General features: G+C 45.2%; 1 protein-coding gene across 1 annotated transcript in view; it reads left to right on the forward strand.

The window, feature by feature from the left end:
• The window catches only part of DDRGK1 (DDRGK domain containing 1), a 38,932-nt gene extending 21,263 nt beyond the window's left edge, over nucleotides 1-17,669 (forward strand). The window contains exons 5-9 of the mRNA XM_028744189.2: nucleotides 3,910-4,032; nucleotides 9,010-9,048; nucleotides 14,924-14,980; nucleotides 16,101-16,149; nucleotides 17,449-17,669. Coding sequence (XP_028600022.2) covers nucleotides 3,910-4,032; nucleotides 9,010-9,048; nucleotides 14,924-14,980; nucleotides 16,101-16,149; nucleotides 17,449-17,621 — 441 coding nt within the window. The 3' untranslated portion in view covers nucleotides 17,622-17,669. The remainder of the gene's footprint in view (nucleotides 1-3,909; nucleotides 4,033-9,009; nucleotides 9,049-14,923; nucleotides 14,981-16,100; nucleotides 16,150-17,448) is intronic.
• Nucleotides 17,670-19,006: the final 1,337 nt, after the last annotated feature.

Genomic DNA, 19,006 nt, shown 5'->3' on the forward strand with positions numbered 1-19,006 from the left:
GCATTTTCTTGGTCAGACTATTAGAGGGGAAGGGGAGCACTGATTTTGAGCATTCATGCACACTCTCACGCAGTCTTTTCCACAAGTCTTTTCTGGCATTTGAAAAAACCAAAATGTATATTTTTAAATTGCTTTGTTTCCTCTCAAAATCCCCAGCGGCCCCGATAGATGCTTCCACCCCACAACCGCCCGTTGCTTCAGCATGCAGCAGCCCTGGGAATTTCCCTTTCGCCCGTGGAGTTTTCTTGTTGGAGGAAATGGTTTACCACAGACACCTGATCAGCGAGAGCAAATATCTCACATTGCAGAGCTTCAGCTCCTTGCGACGTGCTGCTGCCGAAAAGCCTCCCTTGTGTTATACACACTCCCCGGGTTTTGTTTTTTTACATGCAAACCCAATTTTATATCAATAACATTTGAATGCAGCTTATTGGTTTGAAAGGAGAATAAAGGCTCTTAACGAATTATGCAGGCATCCCCTCAACATACTAGCCTGGCTCTTCTGTTTTAATTGCCACCTACATTTAAACCACAGAGCCTAGGGCTTACTGATCAGAAGGTTGGCAGTTCGAATCCCCGCGAAGGGGTGAACTCCTGTTGCTTGGTCCCTGCTCCTGCCAACCTAGCAGTTCAAAAGCTTGTCAAAGTGCAAGTAGATAAATAGGTACCACTCTGGCGGGAAGGTGAATGGTGTTTCTGTGTGCTGCTCTGGTTCGCCAGAAGCGGCTTAGTCATGTTGGCCACATGACTCGGAAGCTGTACGCCAGCTCCCTTGGCCAGTAAAGCGAGATGAGCATCACAACCCCAGATTCGTCTGCGACTGGACTTAACGGTCAGGGATCCCTTTACCTTTACATTTAATTGCAGGGATGGGAAACTTGCTGTGGCCCTAAGGTAGTGTTAGAAGCCAACTCCCATCAGCGCCAGCCAGCATGGCCAAGGGATCTTGTCAGGGATGGTGGGTGTCGCAGTATGGAAGCAACTGCAGTGCCGCAAGTTCTCCATCTTTTGTCTGTTGCAGTGGGATTCACTGCATGTTTTAGTTGCGGGTGCTTAAATGTTTGTGTAAGTGGGACGCGGGTGGCGCTGTGGGTAAAAGCCTCAACGCCTAGGGCTTGCCGATCGAAAGGTTGGTGGTTCGAATCCCCGCAGCAGGGTGCGCTCCCGTTGTTCGGTCCCAGCGCCTGCCAACCTAGCAGTTTGAAAGCACCCCCGGGTGCAAGTAGATAAATAGGGACCGCTTACTAGTGGGAAGGTAAACGGCGTTTCTGTGTGCGGCTCTGGCTCGCCAGAGCAGCGATGTCACGCTGGCCACGTGACCCGGAAGTGTCTCCGGACAGCGCTGGCCCCCGGCCTCTTGAGTGAGATGGGTGCACAACCCTAGAGTCTGTCAAGACTGGCCCGTACGGGCAGGGGTACCTTTACCTTTACCTTTTAAATGTTTGTGTAACTAGTTTTTACAGCTTGCAATCTGTTTAGAAACCTGTTTTGGCATGTTAAGCAGTATGTTGTCCACAAATGAGAACATTTTGGAGGTCCCAGGTCGCAAGGAGGTTAGATTGGTCTCAACTAGGGCCAGGGCCTTTTCAGTACTGGCCCCAACTTGGTGGAACGCTCTGTCACAAGAGACCAGGGCCCTGCGGGAGTTGACATCTTTCTGCAGGGACTGCAAGACAGAACTGTTCCACCTGGCCTTTGGTTTGGACTCAGTCTGACCCTTATGTTTCCCTCCCCTTATGGTTTTGATCTGTGGGCTATTATTAAAATGAGGCTGCATTTTAAATTGCATTTTAACCTGTATTTTAAATTGGTTCCCCCCCCCCCTAATTATGTTTTTACTGAAATTTTACTGGTGTTAGCCGCCCTGAGCCCGGCTCTGGCTGGGGAGGGCGGGATATAAATAAAATTTATTATTATTATTATTATTATTATTATTATTAAATAATTTTCTCATGTTCCCCCACGAAGAGGGAAACCAAGATGATCCAGGGTCTGGAAACCAAGCCTTATGAGGAACAGTTGAGGGAGTTGGGTCTGTTTAGCCTGGAAAAGAGGAGACTGAGAGGAGATAGGATAGCCATCTTCAAATATCTCAGGGGCTGTCAAATAGAAGAGGGAGCAAGCTTGTTTTCTGCTGCTCTGGAGGAATAGGGCTCGAACCAATGGCTGGAATCACAAGAAAGGAGATTCCCACTAAATATCAGATAGAACTTTCTGATGGTAAGAGCTGTTTGACAGTGGAAGGGACGTGGTGGACTCACGGCTTCTAAGATGAGGTTGGATGGCCATCTGTCATGGATGTTTTAGCTGAGATTCCTGCATTGTAGGGGTCTGTAATATTTGATCCTTGGGATCCCTTCCAACTCTCCAATTCTATGATTTTAGAGGGCTGGTTGTGCCATTGGAACAGAGATTGCATCTTTGTGGATTTCAGAAATTAACTTGCACCTTTGCACCAAATCGTGGTCAAATCTGATAACTGGGGGGTGGAAATGATACCTTGGCTTGAGGGGTGGGGACTTCCTCTTCTCTGCGAATGATTAGAGACGGCCTCATGCAAATTGGCAGTGCTGTTTTCTCTAGAAGACTGTTGGTTTCCCTTTTGGTCTAAGCCAGCGTGTGGAGGTGAGCAGTTCTAGAAACAGAACTTCTCAAGAGGCAGCTTGCTAAAATGAAGAGTTGGAAACAGAGGAGGGTTCCCTGGAACTGTCTCCGCTGCCTGCCTCTCCTCCTGGGGAACTGGAACACTGTCCCCTTAGCAAGGTAAGCAGGAGTTGTGTCGATGGGGAAATCCCAGGGAGCTGCCTTAAATCAAGTCAGATCCTTGGTCCATCTAGTTTGGTCCTGCTCACGCTGACCAGTCATGGCTCTCCAGGGTTTCAGGCAAGAAGTCTTTCCTAGCACCACCCGCAGATATTGAAAATTGAACCCGAGGCGTCTGCCACGGCCCTTTCGACTGCATTGCTTTCATTTTCTGAGCTCTTTCCCTTACTGACCCGTCCCCTTGCTGGAAATCGAAAACAGGTTTCCTCCGAGTTCTTTTAAAAAAATAATATAATTTTTATTGAATTTCCATTTTTTTTACAAACTGACTTCAAATTAAAGAGCTTCATGTATTGACTTCCCACCCATACCTCCACAGTGCTTTCGTTCACAACCTTTTCTCCTGTATTATATATCAGAAAATCTTCTCTATTACAGAAATCCCTCTTGATACAGTTAAAGCGAGTTTTGATCTGACACTGGCATTGGCAGTTGGTTGATTTCCCATTGTTTTACATCATGGGTAGGCAAACTAAGGCCTGGGGGCAGGATCCGGCCCAATCGCCTTCTAAATCCGGCCCACGGACAGTCCAGGAATCCGTGTGTTTTTACATGAGTAGAATGTGTCCTTTTATTTAAAATGCATCTCTGGGTTATTTGTGGGGCATAGGAATTCGTTCATATATTTTTCTTTTCAAAATATAGTCCGGCCCCCCACAAGGTCTGAGGGACAGTGGACTGCCCCCCTGCTGAAAAGGTTTGCTGACCCCTGTTTTACAGCAATCCGTTTGATTCATTATGACTGCTGTTGTTCGTTTGATTAGCCGCTTGCTACCACCAAGGTTTTATAATCTGCATTGTTTTAAATTCTGCTTAATTGGTTTCCGACTATTATCTTTTACAAGATTGGGGCTTTTTTGTATTTGGAGCTGCGGCGTTTGAATTTGTGCGAGCCGCCTTGAGTCCCAGGGTCTGGGGGAAAGGCAGGATATAAAGAAGTATAACACTACTAATATAAAGGATATCTCGCAAGTGACTGGCCGCCCTTAAACCGTCCTGAGGTGGGTTCAGGCGGCAGGACGCACTTTGCAAAAATATAACAATGCGCCATTAAATAATGCAGTTCTGTCTTCCCTCGCTTTGCAGGAAGAAGAAAAGAAGAAGGCCAAAGAGGAAGAGGAGAAGCGGGAATATGAGGAATACCTGAAGCTGAAGGAGAGTTTTGTGGTGGAAGAAGAAGGAGAGGATGAAGGCATGACCGAAGAAGAGGTAAGTTTGGCCAGGCTGGAGTGCGATGACCGGCTTGAGGGATAGTTGCAGGTGCTTCTCTTGAATAGATACAAAAGGTTGGATCCAGCTATGGCAGACACCTGATTAGACTAAGTCGCAAATTTCAGTGGGTCTACATTGAGTCTTGACTTGGCTGACTTCACCCCAAAGAGTTCAGGGCTCAGAAGGCTTCTTTTTCCAGGTGAAATCCGTATGCATCAGAGGGAGGGTCACGGCACGTCAGCTGCGGGAGGTGGAATTATTAGATTGGCACAGGACATGAGGCCAAAGACCCCCATTTAGATGAAGAACTACGGCATGTTAGGTAGAACTCAAGTTCCTAAAAGCAAAGATAATAAAATAATAATAATAATAATAATAATAATAATAATAATAATAATAATAATAATAATAATATTTTATTTATACCCCGCCCTCCCCAGCCAGAGCTAGGCTCAGGGCGGCTAAAACCAGTAAAATTACGATAAAAACATAATATTGGGGGGGGGGGCAATTTAAAATACGGGTTAAAATAGAATTTAAAACACAGCCTCATTTTAATAGTAGCCCATAGATCCAAACCATAAGGGGAGGGGAACATAAGGGTCAGACTGAGTCCAAACCAAAGGCCAGGCGGAACAGCTCTGTCTTGCAGGCCCTGCGGAAAGATGTCAAGTCCCGCAGGGCCCTAGTCTCTTGGGACAGAGTGTTCCACCAAGTCGGGGCCAGTACTGAAAAGGCCCTGGCCCTAGTTGAGACCAATCAAACCTCTTTGAGGCTTGGGACCTCCAAGTTGTTGTCATTTGTGGACCTTAAGGTCCTTCGTGGGACATACCAGGAGAGGCGGTCCCGTAGGTATGAGGGTCCTAGGCCGCATAGGGCTTTAAAGGTCAAAACCAGCACCTTAAACATGACCCTGTACTTCACTGGGAGCTAGTGCAGATACATAAGAATCGGATCAAAGTGGCTCCCTGTTAGTGCTGCATTTCAGCCAATGGGTCAGTTGAGTAGTGCTATTTGGATAGTCAGCCGACCCACTTATTATTTGACTGCGGTCCAATATTATCAGGTATCCCCTAAAACGTCCCTGTCTCAGTTGCGGCAATCATTCTCGGCTTAGTAAACCAGAATTTATGAAGCTAGGAGAAAGTGTCTTACCGCTGCAGGTAGATATTCTTCGTGAATATCCTCACTTGCGTGAAGCCCGGTTTCGTCCAAAGCAGAGAACTTTGCCTAAATGTCAATTATCAAATTGGATAATAAGCCAGGATAAGGTGCTCCGTGGGCAGTCTTAGCCTGTCTTATTTTGCGGGGCTGTTGCGAGTTTAGAATGGGGACTCTGTAAGGAGGTAATAAAATAAATGGTTACATGCCTTAAAAAAACCAAAAAAAAGCCTATTACTCTGTAATAAAATGTCTTTAAAACCAAAAAAACCATGTCTTTAAAAAACCAAAAAACCTATTACTCTGTAATAAAATTATTGCTTAAAAAAAAACGGAAATAGCAGTATTGCTGCATAATAACTTCTATCTGCCTTTTGGTTTGTTACTGACACTCACACCTATTGATTATTTTATTCTTGGTTGATGTCATAATGCTGAATTTATTTTTTAAAAAAGAAAACATATACTGAATTTTTCTGTGTATAACACGCCTCCGTGTATAAGACGCCCCCTATTTTTGGGGACTCAAAATTAAGAAAATGGGGAGGAGATTGCCCCTGTGTACAAGACTACCCTTCCTTTTTAACATTATTTTTTAGTAAAAAAAACCAACAACACCTAGTCTTATACATGGAAAAGTATGGTAATTTGATAAAATACTATGATTCTTTTTGAGATTCCTGCGTTGCAGGGGTTGGGGGTAGATGACCTTCCGGGCCCTTCCAGCTCTACAATTATATGATTTGACTGGCTAAATGGACAAAAAAAAATTCTTTTCTTTTTGGGACTGGTCAGATGCCTTCTCTCACCGGCTTCTGCTTAGGCCGTACGTCAGTCTAAAAAAAATAAGCACCAGGAGCACCGAAGGTTCAGGACTCAACACCGTAGAGTCTTAGTAATTCAGCGTCCGCTGCCGTTGAATGATTAAACAAAAGGCACATTGTCAGCCCAAGTCTCTTTCATGTCGATTGTTACAGCCCATCAAATGCCGCCAGCTAAATTCTGCTCTCAGGTGGAACATGAACAGACACTGCTGGAAGGGAGGGTGTGAAACAATTTCCTCTATTAAGAGCAAAAATGATCTTGAGGAGGTGGCAACCTTCTAAGGCAGGCATAGGCAAACTCAGCCCTCCAGATGTTTTGGGACTACAACTCCCATCATCCCCGACCACTGGTCCTGTTAGCTAGGGATGATGGGAGTTGTAGTCCCAAAACATCTGGAGGGCCGAGTTTGCCTATGCCTGTTCTAAGGTCACGTCGCATGAATTTTCATTTTCTCTTGTGCCAAAGTTTTTTTTATTGCAAGCTTATGGGTCAAGTGATAGTCCTTTCCCCATAGTTTTATTTACAAATGGCGATGGTCAACATAGTCCTACTCAGAGTAGACCCACTGAAATCAGCGGGCGTAAGTATGACCGCGTTGGATTTCACCCAAAAATACTCAGTGCTGTTACAACATTTCTGATACCAAAAGCCCAAAACATTTAATACCTCCTGCATTTACTAAGTTCCCTGCGCCAAATTTGAAAAAGTGATTTGACTCCACCCCGAGGTGATGATACCCTACGGTCTTTTGGTAGCTTGTGAAATAGACTTGCCATCTTTGATGAATTCCGTCATTTTGCAAACAGTGTTTTGGGGCAGGGTTGAGCTGGTCTGGCACAAAAACAATCTATCATAAACATCTATCATGTTAGATTCCAGCGTAGCTTTATTTCTCCTCATTTTGTTGTTGACCCATAACATTTCGGCCAGTATTTCTAAACGCATACATCAGGCATAATAAAAAATAAAATAAATGTGAGTGTTACAACTGTTGCATTTTTAGCACTTAGGCTGCAATTCTCTGCCCAGTTACGTGGGAATAAGTCCCATTGAACTCACAGAGAGTTACTTCTGAATAGACACCTTTGCCCTATAGATTCTGATCCGAATTAACGGCTACCAATATGGAACCCAGGATGATATCCCCTTTTAAAAAAAATACGTATTTAATGCAGATTTTTTTATATAAAAAGCATGTTCATACAGTAGTTACAAGGGGCTGTCTTTAAAAAATGCCATATAGGATTTTGGTGCTCTCTTGTGTGTCTGTCTAAGTAAGCGGCGTTTCCGTGTGCGGCTCTGGCTCGCCAGAGCAGCGATGTCACGCTGGCCACGTGACCCGGAAGTGTCTCCGGACAGCGCTGGCCCCCGGCCTCTTGAGTGAGATGGGCGCACAACCCTAGAGTCTGTCAAGACTGGCCCGTACGGGCAGGGGTACCTTTACCTTTACAATAAAGAGTTGAAACATTATGCCTCTGAGCGCATGCTCAGTCCAGGAATTCACCGGTATGGTCGGTGCCAGAACCAAGCTCACAAGGCCTTCATATAAAAATCCATTCCTGGTCCTCTGTCTCTCTCCCTGCTCCCAGCATTCTTTACCATCAACTGGTTTTAAACCATTGCTCTTGTTAAATGATGAGGAATTGGAAATCCAGAGCAATGTACCGCAAATCGTCGGAGAGATATGCCAGGTGGTCTGCGATTATGTACACGGTGCTTTAAAAATAAATATATGCAAAGAGAAAGGGGGAAAGTCCCTGCCCCAATGATCCTAGACTCACCAGTTAAGGAGATTGCAGAGGGTAGACCAGGCATAGGCAAACTCAGCCCTCCACATGTTTTGGGACTACAATTCCCATCATCCCTGACCACTGGTCCTGTTAGCTAGGGTTGATGGGAGTTGTAGTCCCAAAACATCTGGAGGGCCGAGCTTGCCTGTGCCTGGGTAGACCGAGGGGAGGGGACAGCAATAAAGCAACGAGCATGCAGAGGTGCAGTCACACAAAACTGCTTCGGTTGCGGGTTTTCAGGAAGGATTTGAAGAGGAAGAAGGAGGTGAGAGAGACCATAAGTAAGATTTCAGGGAGGGAGCCGCAGGCATAAGTTCCTAACGAATGCAGAGCCGTCTGAACGCAGCACATTTTTGCGTGGCGCCATCCACGAAAGTCAAATAAGTTGGAGTTCCTGTTATTAAATATACCAAGAAAAAAGCACACCAAGAACTCAGGCCAATGTAAGTTTCAGTAGTGGGAGTAGTCCCTACTCACAAATAAATAATCAGTTTTAACAAAAACCGATCCATTCAAAAGTATGTATTCTGACAAGGATTACAAACTCAACTAGAGTTTACAAACTCTAACAGAGATTACAAACTCAAACTCATAAAGATAACACAATCATTCATTACAGAATTAGAAATAAGAGTTTATGAATAGAGACAAGTTCATGTTAGTTCATAGTTAGATTCGACGTGAAGATCTTAGTTTTAATCATTGAGCAGAAGTCAATTATGGATCTGAAACCAGGATAGGGCCCTGTTTCATCAGCTAATTTTTAAAGGGTCGTGTAAGTTTGAAGACTTTCGGATAAACATATCCTGTTATTTTCTACATTTCCCAGAGACAGCAACTATGTGTGGGTAGATCAACGTGTTTCTTGAGCTTTTATGTTCGAAAGTCATGTGCGAGCCGATTTCATGGCACCTGGAAACAAGACCTTGGCTCTCGGTGGCGGTGGAAAACTTTTAAAGCCACTTCAGACAAAATCCACAATAAACCGGGTGGTCAGTTGCAGGGCAGAAGTTTTTCCAGAAGTGGAATTCCCCCCCCCCCCCGGACATTCCTAACTCCAAGGGAGCTATGCATACTTAAGCAATGAGGGCCTTCTGTCCCTGACACGGTTGGCCCTTTGCGTAGAAATCCAGGCCGAGATTGGTTTTATAATCTTTAGCAGCACCAGATTAATAATAGTTTCTTTTGCTGTACCTAGTCCCGCAGCTTCGTATCAGAACTTCTCGACTACATCAAGGTAGGTTACACTCCCTTTGTTCTTTCCCTTTAACAATGAATATCATCCTTTGTGCTGCACATCTGTTGTTCGACAATCAATGCGCCTCGTTCTCTCGCATAAAGAGTTGTGTCTCTTGCAAGCTACTTGTCTGCGCTGCATCTGTAAAATGGGTTCACTACTCAGCTTGGTCTGCGGCAGAGAGTGCTGCAGTGAGTTCCTTTGATACTCTGCCCCTTTGGTCACTCGTGTTCATCAGCAGAACTGGGATCTGTATCTGCCATTTGCAGGCCCAAAGCGCAGCTGCAGAACATGCTCCTGGTACTCTCCTTCAATGGAGGCTTTCTAAACAGAGGTAGGACGGCCACCTGCTGGGGTTTCTCCAGCTCTGATTCCTGCATTCTGTGGGGTTGGGCTAGATGACCCTTTGATTCCCTTCCAAGTGTACAGTTCTGTGATTCTATGAGCTTTGCGGCCAGTGCCGGGGGAATAAAAGAAAAAGAGGTGGCAGGAATCTGAGAATACAGTAGTACCTCGGGTTACATATGCTTCAGGTTACATACGCTTCAGGTTACAGACTCCGCTAACCCAGAAATAGTACCTCGGGTTAAGAACTTTCAGGATGAGATCAGAAATCGTGCTCCGGCGGCGCGGCAGCAGCAGGAGGCCCCATTAGCTAAAGTGGTGCCTCAGGTTAAGAACAGTTTCAGGTTAAGAACAGACCTCCGGAACGAATTAAGTACTTAACCTGAGGTACCACTGTACAAGCAAGGAAGGGCTAATAGCTTTCAGGGGAAGAGGTTTCAATGACTTGCCCCATTTTGGTCAGACTGTGCAGTGGACACTCAGATTGCGAACGTGATCCGTGTGGGATGCATGTTCGCAACCCGCAACTGCGCACGCGCAGGTTGCGATTCGGCGCTTCTGCCGAAACCCGGAAGTAACCCGTTCCGGTACTTCCGGGTTTCGGCAGTCCGTAACCTGAAAAAACGCAACCTGAAGCGGCTGTAACCCGAGGTATGACTGTATAACCTTCTCTTAATCATTGAGCTCAGGGGAAGCTGTTTGTAGCAGAAGGGCAATGCACAGCACTGATTGGTCAGCATTTGGGACAATAAGCCTCCTTCTTGACAGTGATTTTTTTATTAAAAAAAAGTTTTAAGAAAACTAATTGGGGTATTTGAGGGGGACATCCAACTCACCCACACAATACAGTGGTACCTTGGTTTTCAAACTTAATCGGTTCTGGAAGTCCGTTCCAAAACCAAAGCATTCCAAAACCAAGGCGCACTTTCCCATAGAAAGTAATGCAAAATGGATTAATCTGTTCCAGACTTTTAAAAACAACCCCTATTTAAAAACAACAGCAATTTAACATGAATTTTACTATCTAACAAGACCATTGATCCATAAAATGAAAGCAACAATCAATGTTCTGTGCTATTAAATAAATAAGACAGTATTGTAGATGATAAAAATTAAAATTAATTTTTTTTCTTACCTGCACTGATGATAGTCATTGTTTGAATGGGGGGCTTTTATCCATTTGCGCAGTGACACTATCAAGACCTTCCTCTTGTTTGTACACACTGTGTATATTTGTGTTTGTGTGTAAGAGAGAGATTTGAAAATGGCATTATTGCAATAGTGGCTATCTAGATGTTGGTGAATTCCAGCTCCCGGCATTGCCACTGGTCGTGCATGATGGTGGGAGTCGTAGTTCAGTAACACCTGAAGGGTGCCAGGTTTCTCAGCTCTGGTTTTTCAGCTCTGGACAACTGCGTATTGGAAGGGGGCATTTGCAGAGGAATACAAGTGGAGTGTGTATGTGCTTGTGGCACTGCGCTGTGCGGCAAGGAGTGTCCAGAGTGAGGAATCGACTCTTCATTGTCAAAAGTACAATGACAAGTTAGGAAAAAGGCATGTCCATCAGTCCTACGTTGCTTAGCGACTCCTAGGTGTGCACCTGATGAGGCAGTTGCGGCAACAGAGAGGCCTTGGCCCCAACCCCAGCTTCTGTATCTCCCATACCTGAGCTGTGCGCAAGCAGGTAAAGGCTACATCTGCATGCAACCTGCTTCTGCTCCTCCCGCTCCAATCTTCTGGTCCTGGAAGACAGTGGAGCAGGAGAGGTGTGGAAGCCCTTGACTTCGTCAGCCTGACCTATCTCTCCCATCTGTCCTTGACTCTCCAGTCCTGCAGCTTCTCCTGCCTTGGCTCTCGTCTCCCAGCCATTATAGGCTCCCCTAGATCACCGATCCCTTCTTCCAAGTCAGTCTCTGACCCCCTTTCTCGCAGTGCCCACTCATCAGTGTCTAGCCCAGCCTTTCTCAACCTGTGGGTCCCCAGATGTTGTTGAACTACAACTCCCATCACCCCTAGCTAACAAGGCCAGAGCTCAGGGATGATGGGAGTTGTAGTCCAACAACATCTGGGGACCCACAGGATAAGAACCGCTGGCTAGCCCATGGGTAGGCAAACTAAGGCCCGGGGCCGGATCTGGCACAATCGCCTTCTCAATCCGGCCCATGGATGGTCCAGGAATCAGCGTGTTTTTACATGAGTAGAATGTGTGCTTTTATTTAAAATGCATCTCTGGGTTATTTGTGGGACATAGGAATTCGTTCATCCCCCCCAAAAAAAAAATATATAGTGCAGCCCCCCACAAGGTCTGAGGGACAGTGGACTGGCCCCCTGCTGAAAAAGTTTGCTGACCCCTGGTCTAGCCAGTCCCCCGACAGCTTAACATTAGGCCAGGATTCACATCTCTGCCTTGTATTGTCAAGTTCCTTCCCTTATGATTCTCCTGTTTCTATGGTGAATGAATCCGTACACCCCACCCTCTGCCCGCTCAAAGCGCATTTTACACGATTATGGTCACATAAAACCTTTAACGCTGCTTCCCCTCCCTGTTCTTGCCCTTCAGGCTTTCAAACCTGAAAGCCTTAAACCACCAAGTTTAGAACTTGAAGCAATCCCTCCCACGCAGCCCAAATGAAAGCAGAAGATCTTCCCTTTTGTCAGATCTCTGCTAACTGAAAGCTTTTCTCAAGAGGAGAAGAAGCAGAGCACAAAACACCGATTCTGGCTTTGGTATTAGCTAGTTGGCGGGACAGCGGCTGTTTGTAAGAAGAGCTCTCTTGGATCGGGCCATTTCCCCATCTGGGCCAGCCTCCTGCTCTCACAATAGCCAGCCAGATGTCTGTGAAAAGCCCATTCAGCAGGACCTGAATGCTTGTTCCTCTGAGGCATGAACAAGGCGGAGGAGAGATTGTCTGCACGCATACGCAGTCTATGATTGCTTGGGGGAAACCCTGGAGAGGAAGGGGACTTAGATGTCTGTGGGAAGGCAGGGACCTTCAGTCTCAGCACCTGCTTCATGGGAGCAAGACCTGCTGGAGATGAGTCGCTGCGCTCATTAGGGCTATAGTAGTAGTAGTTGTAGTTGTAGTTGTTTCATCGTGTCCGACTCTTCGTGACCCCCTGGACCAGAGCACGCCAGGCACTCCTGTCTTCCACTGCCTCCTGCAGTTTAGTCAAACTCATGCTGGTAGCTTCGAGAACACTGTCCCACCATCTCGTCCTCTGTCGTCCCCTTCTCCTTGTGCCCTCCATCTTTCCCAACATCAGGGTCTTTTCCAGGGAGCCTTCTCTTCTCATGAAGTGGCCAAAGTCTTGGAGCCTCAGCTTCAGGATCTGTCCTTCCAGTGAGCACTCAGGGCTGATTTCCTTCAGAATGGAGAGGTTGGATCTTCTTGCAGTCCATGGGACTCTCAAGAGTCTCCTCCAGCACCAGAATTCAAAAGCATCAATTCTTCGGCGATCAGCCTTCTTTATGGTCCAGCTCTCATTTCCATACATCACTACTAGGAAAACCATAGCTTTAACTATACGGACCTTTGTTGGCAGGGTGATGTCACCCAGTAGTAGTAGTAATAATAATAATAGCAATAATTTTTATTATTTATACCCCCGCCCGTCTGGCTGGGTTTCCCCAGCCACTCTGGTGGCTCCCAACAGAATATTAAAAACAAATAAAACATTAAAAACTTCCCTAAACAGGGTTGCCTTCAGACGTCTTCTAAAAGTCATATAGTTGTTTATTTCTTTGACATCTGATGGGAGGGTGTTCCACAGGGAGGGTGCCACTACTGAGAAGGCCCTCTGCCTGGTTCCCTGCAACCTCACTTCTCCCAGTGAGGGAACTGCCAGAAGGCCCTCAGAGCTGGACCTCAGTGTCTGGGCTGAACGATGGAGGTGGACACGTTCCTTCAGGTATACTGGGCCGAGGCCGTTTAGGGCTTTAAAGGTCAGCACCAACACTTGGTTACTCCTGTGCAGATCACATTTTTGCTAATAAAGAGTTAACTCCAATGTGCACAGTGTGATTTACTGCCGGCTAGCTCCTCACACGTCTGCTCCCTATCACCAGCCCAGTCAGCAATTTGGCTGCAGCTTTATGAGCCGGTTGAAGTTTCTGGTCCCTTTTTTAAGGCAGCCCCATGTAGAGCAGGTTGTAGTAATCCAAGCGGGATGGAACTAAGGCATGTGCTGGCACATCAGACATCTCAAGGAACGGGCTCAGCCGGCAAACTAGCTTTAACTGTGCCAATTCACTCCTGGCTACCGCAGAGACTTGAGCATCCATGCTCAGGGCTGAGTACAGGAGCATGTTCTAACTGCGAGCCTCAGGAGGAGTGTAACCCCACGCAACACAGGCTGAATCCCTATTCCCTGTCCTGCCTTACACGACTGACCAAGAGTTTTGATTTCCTTTACCCTCATCCAGTCCACCACGGCTGTTGTTGTGCAGGTGACTATGGGCTGTCGGGAGCAGGCAGGATGGATCCTGGCTGCGTTGTCCTGGCAAAGCTGGTGCCCAGCTGAGCAGGACCGCAGTTGGCGTTCTTCCCCTTTAATCCCTTTAGAAGAAGATATGCAGAACCCTGGCAGTTCCAAGCTCTGAGAACTGGTTTTCATGGACTGGTTCCAGTTCAGTATGTTCAGTCCATAATGCTCAGTTCTCTAGCTCGGCTGCATCTGACTTCATAACTTGGGGACTTGGAAAGGCTGGCCTTTATCCGATGAGATGGCTTTATTTGTTTACACACTGTACATTTCCCTTTCCTTTTTTTTAAGGACTGCTATTCACATTGGTTATGGGACGCGGGTGGCGCTGTGAGTAAAACCTCAGCGCCTAGGACTTGCCGATCGCATGGTTGGCGGTTCGAATCGGGAGGGTGTGCTCCCATCGTTTGGTCCCAGCGCCTGCCAACCTAGCAGTTTGAAAGCACCTCCGGGTGCAAGTAGATAAATAGGGACCGCTTACCAGCGGGAAGGTAAACAGCGTTCTGTGTGCTGCGCTGGCTCGCTAGATGCAGCTTTGTCACGCTGGCCACGTGACCCGGAAGTGTCTGCGGACAGCGCTGGCTCCTGGCCTATAGAGTGAGATGAGCGCACAACCCTAGAGTCTGTCAAGACTGGCCCGTATGGGCAGGGGTACCTTTACCTTTTATTCACATTGGTTATTGTTTTTTAGCCAACTTTGCGTTTGGAAAAGTGTCTGTAGGGATAATAATTACCAAGCGCCCAGTGTAAGATTTTGGGCTGTTTTCCGTTGAGTTGCAATTACGGCTCACGTTGCCGAGTTCAAGCAGAAAAGCAATTATTTTGAAAAATGTATTTTACATTGGTATCATCAAAAAATATTCAGCGACATTCATCTTGGATAGCAAACATCAGTTTCTTTAGCAATATTTATAATTTCTGTCAAAACTAAATTCCCAAAATCTTTCATCAACTGATAATATAGTGCATACCAGTTTGTGTTGAAATAAAGCTGCAAAATGTGCACTGTTTGACTTGCTAATTTCAGTTTTTTGCCTCTTCCTCGTAGAGTGCCAAAGTGGTTCTTTTGGAGGACCTGGCCTCCCACCTGGGCATAAGGACACAGGTACGTGTTTGCAAGCCAGGCCACAGGTGCATCAGCGACAGAGACACCGCCAAGCCAATCCATATGTTTTGACACCGACCACATGGGATGGTGTCCTATCAGGACTGCATATCCTCTCTGTTGGCATCCAGCGGCGTTCGCTGGGGAAATGCGCTACCCTGTGTTATCATAGCACAGGGGAAGGGTTCCTGGACGTAATGAGAAAATTGGGCACAGTAAATGAGAAAGCCCTAAATCTAGGATTCTCGCCAAATGCCACTCTTGCTGTGGATTCTGCAAAAGCCAACGAAAACATGCGCCAATGCATCTGGGATGCCAAGTTGCAAAATTATATAAACGCAGCTTCTATTTTCCCAACTTTTAGGATCAGAGCGGGTGTTTCTTCTTGGAGATCATCTGATCCACCTGACTGTTCCAAAATTTAGGAAAGCATTTACCCAGGCTAAATTTAATGCGCTTCCATCTGCAGTACAGGAAGGTAGTTACAACAACACCATACAGTGGGCGCTTATGCCCCTGTCAAACAGAGAAAATAGAAACTGTGGAACATGTTTTATTGCATGTCCTGTTCTTCCTATTGTGATATCCGCCACCATTTCACTAATCCAATTTTACAAAGTATACCAGGCAGATCTGAAGTGTTTTATATTGATGATCTTTTGGCTGACCAGTCTCCCGAGATTACCGCCAAGGTAGATAGTTTTTGTGCGGCAGCAATAGCTTGTCAGCGCAGGATCTTGCCCTAACTTTAAAATTGCTAACACCTTAAGTTGCTCCTCATCATTAAATTATCATTGTTTTATAGTTCTCCCATCTGTTTTTATATTCTGCATTGTTTTTAAATTCTGTATTTAATATTGAACTTAATGTATCATACTGTGTTTTACGTATTTTCCTTTCTTCCTACCTTCTCAACTTGTTATTGATCGAAATAAATAAATATATAGGCATTCCCTCTTCGCTTTTAATGTATGCTGACATGTAAGAGAAATGTCCCCTGAAGCAGACACTTGCCAGGCCTTTGTGGAAAGGCTGGTGTGTCGTGGTGTTGTCTGAAAACATGCCTCTGCACCTGGAAGTGTGATATTTGCTGCTTACGGGGTTTGTTTTTCCTCAACAGGATGCAATTAACAGAGTGCAAGACCTGATGGCTGATGGAACGCTCACAGGTAACAGTGAAAACATTATGGGGCTCGATCGCCTTGTTTAGACTGAAGCAGCAATATAGCAGCAGCAGCACCTGAACATCTCCAGTTGATTATTTTTTATATTCAGCTGCTGTTTCAGCTTGGTAACATCCCAGTGCTGAAAATGTCAGCCGTCGGAGTAAAAATAGTTGCAGATGGGTCCAAATTGTTGTTGTCGTTTAGTTGTGTCCGACTCTTCGTGACTCCATGGACCAGAGCACGCCGGGCACTCCTGTCTTCCACTGCCTCCCGCAGTTTGGTCATGCTGGTAGCTTCAAGAACACTGTCCCACCATCTCATCCTCTGTCGTCCCCTTCTCCTTGTGCCCTCCATCTTTCCCAAAATCAGGGTCTTTTCCAGGGAGTCTTCTCTTCTCATGAGGTAACCAAAGTATTGGAGCCTCAGCTTCAGGATCTGCCCTTCCAGTGAGCACTCAGGGCTGATTTTCTTCAGATGGATAGGTTTGATTTTCTTGCAGTCCATGGGACTCTCAAGAGTCTCCTCCAGCACCATAATTCAAAAGCATCCAGCATTTTCCCAGCCACTCTGGGCGACTGTTCGAGGAAGGAGGCCTCCTCTGTCTCCAGCTTGCTAACAGAAATTCCTGCAAACTAGTTAACTTAGTTAATTATTATTAATTAGTTATTATTAGTTAGCTAACTAATAATAATAATAATGTTTATTTATATGCCACTCATCTGACTGGGTTTCCCCTGCCACTCTGGGCGGCTGCCAGCAAAATATTAAGAACACAAGAAAACATCAAACATTAAAAACTTCCCTGAACAGGGCTGCCTTCAGATGTCTTCTAAAAGTCAAATAGTTGTTTGACATCTGATGGGAGGGCAGTCCACAGGGAGGGTGCCAAGAAGCCTGCTGCATTCCTATACTGGGGTGGAGGAGATGCTTAAAAAGAACGCTGATTGAATTTTTGTGGAGGGGGCCATCAACTCTTTCTTCCTCCATCAAGCGACCTGCTCCAGGCAACACATCCTGCCTCGCCCTTGGCTGGTGATGATAGAGTGATAGAGTAGGCAAATCTGCCAAGAAGAGTAAAAGCAAACCCACCCACCCCCATTAATTATTGGGACACTTAAAATCACATTTAGGCCCCTAATGGAACCAATTTGTCAATTAGAGGTTACAGGCCTAAGTATTTATATCGTGCAGCCGAACCCAAACCTTTGGAGACGGGCTGATTAAGAAATCCTAGCTAGGCAATAAAACGAAGGTAAAAAATGCAGCCTGTGGAGCTTAATTCCAGTTTGGCCTTGCCTCTAGGCGTAATCGATGACAGAGGAAAGTTCATCTACATCACGACGGAGGAAATGACGGCCGTGGCCGACTTCATTCGGCGGAGGGGTCGCGTCTCCATTACAGAACTGGCTCAGCAGAGCAATTCTCTCATCAACCTGGAACCCGAGGCCAGAGCAATCGCTAAGGGGGTGGCATGAAAAGGCAATATTTTACATGCACAGAGGAAATAAAGTGTGGTTATAAAACGGGTGTCCCCATCGAGTTTTTGTTTTCCTCCTTGTCATTTCATTTATATGCCACTTAATATATTTTAATATATTATATAAAGTAATATATAAAATATATTATAATTTATATGCCACAATGGCTTCTAAGCACTTTACAAAACCCAAATGCCAACCATACAACATTATTAAAAAGCGTTGTCGTTTTATGTACTTTCTTGTGCTTGTTCAGTATCATACAGAAGCAGAAGACGGGTGTCGTCGCCGTTTTTTTTTAAAAAAAATCAGAATAATTAAAATGCATAATGAAGTGGTCTCTTTATAAACCATTCAATAAAATAATCAAATGAAAACTGTGTATCAATTAAAACAGGAGACTCGGGTGAAGAAATCACCTGATTTCTTGGCGGAAGGCCAAAATTGTGTGTAAAAAAAAGAAAAGTAAACAAATACATATATGACAAATAATTTTTTTTGTTAAATGGTGTCATCATTCCCTCTGCTCCTTTTCACACCGTGAGTGCCATTGTTTCTATAGTCAAACCAGTGTCACATTCCACAAGAGAGAGGTATTGGTAGGACTGAACAAACCTGCAGGTTTGCAGAAGTCCAAAAAATAAAAATAAAAAAATGTTTCAGGAGGGGAGAAAAATGCCAGAAAACCAGAGGAAATCTCCAGACAGTGTGATGAGGACTTTGGTGTAACATTTTGAATTAGGGGACATTCAATAAAGTTGAGTAAACACTTACAACTGATGTAAAAAGGATAAGAGAATACTATTGGATATAAAGAATTTATAAAAAAAAACATTTATATTGATTTTCCAATAAAAACAGTCAATCAACATATCCACATCATAAACCAATTAAAAATAAGACCAAATTGTAGTCCAAATTGTAATTATTAATTTTTCCAGCTCCCCATAGTCTGGACCTGGATATCTCCAAATCTTCAGTCCTACCTCTTTTCGTTGTTTTCATATTTTCCGCCTTCTGGTCTTAACGCTTTAAAGTTCTCCGTCCTTGGCTATGCGATTCTCAATCATGTCAAAAATCATATGTCCTTTCGTCCACCGAATACAGCTTTATTTGTAAATATATATATTTTCAACTGTCTATTTACCAGAGCAGCTTTTCCTGACTTCATTCCCATCCAGGTTTATCATTTGAAGTTTAACAACGCAGCAACTCCCAAGTTGTTAAATCACTCCAATCCGGGCTGTTGTCCAAACCTTTCTTTTGAGATTTAGTGACGCAGTGTCTTCCACGTTGTTGAGTTGTTACTATAGATTGTTGGGCAGCCTGTATGCAATATTGCAATGTAAATGAACTGTATTCCACAGATATAAATCATGTGG

Source organism: Podarcis muralis, chromosome 9 (assembly GCF_964188315.1).
Source record: "Podarcis muralis chromosome 9, rPodMur119.hap1.1, whole genome shotgun sequence".
Lineage (NCBI taxonomy): Eukaryota > Metazoa > Chordata > Lepidosauria > Squamata > Lacertidae > Podarcis > Podarcis muralis.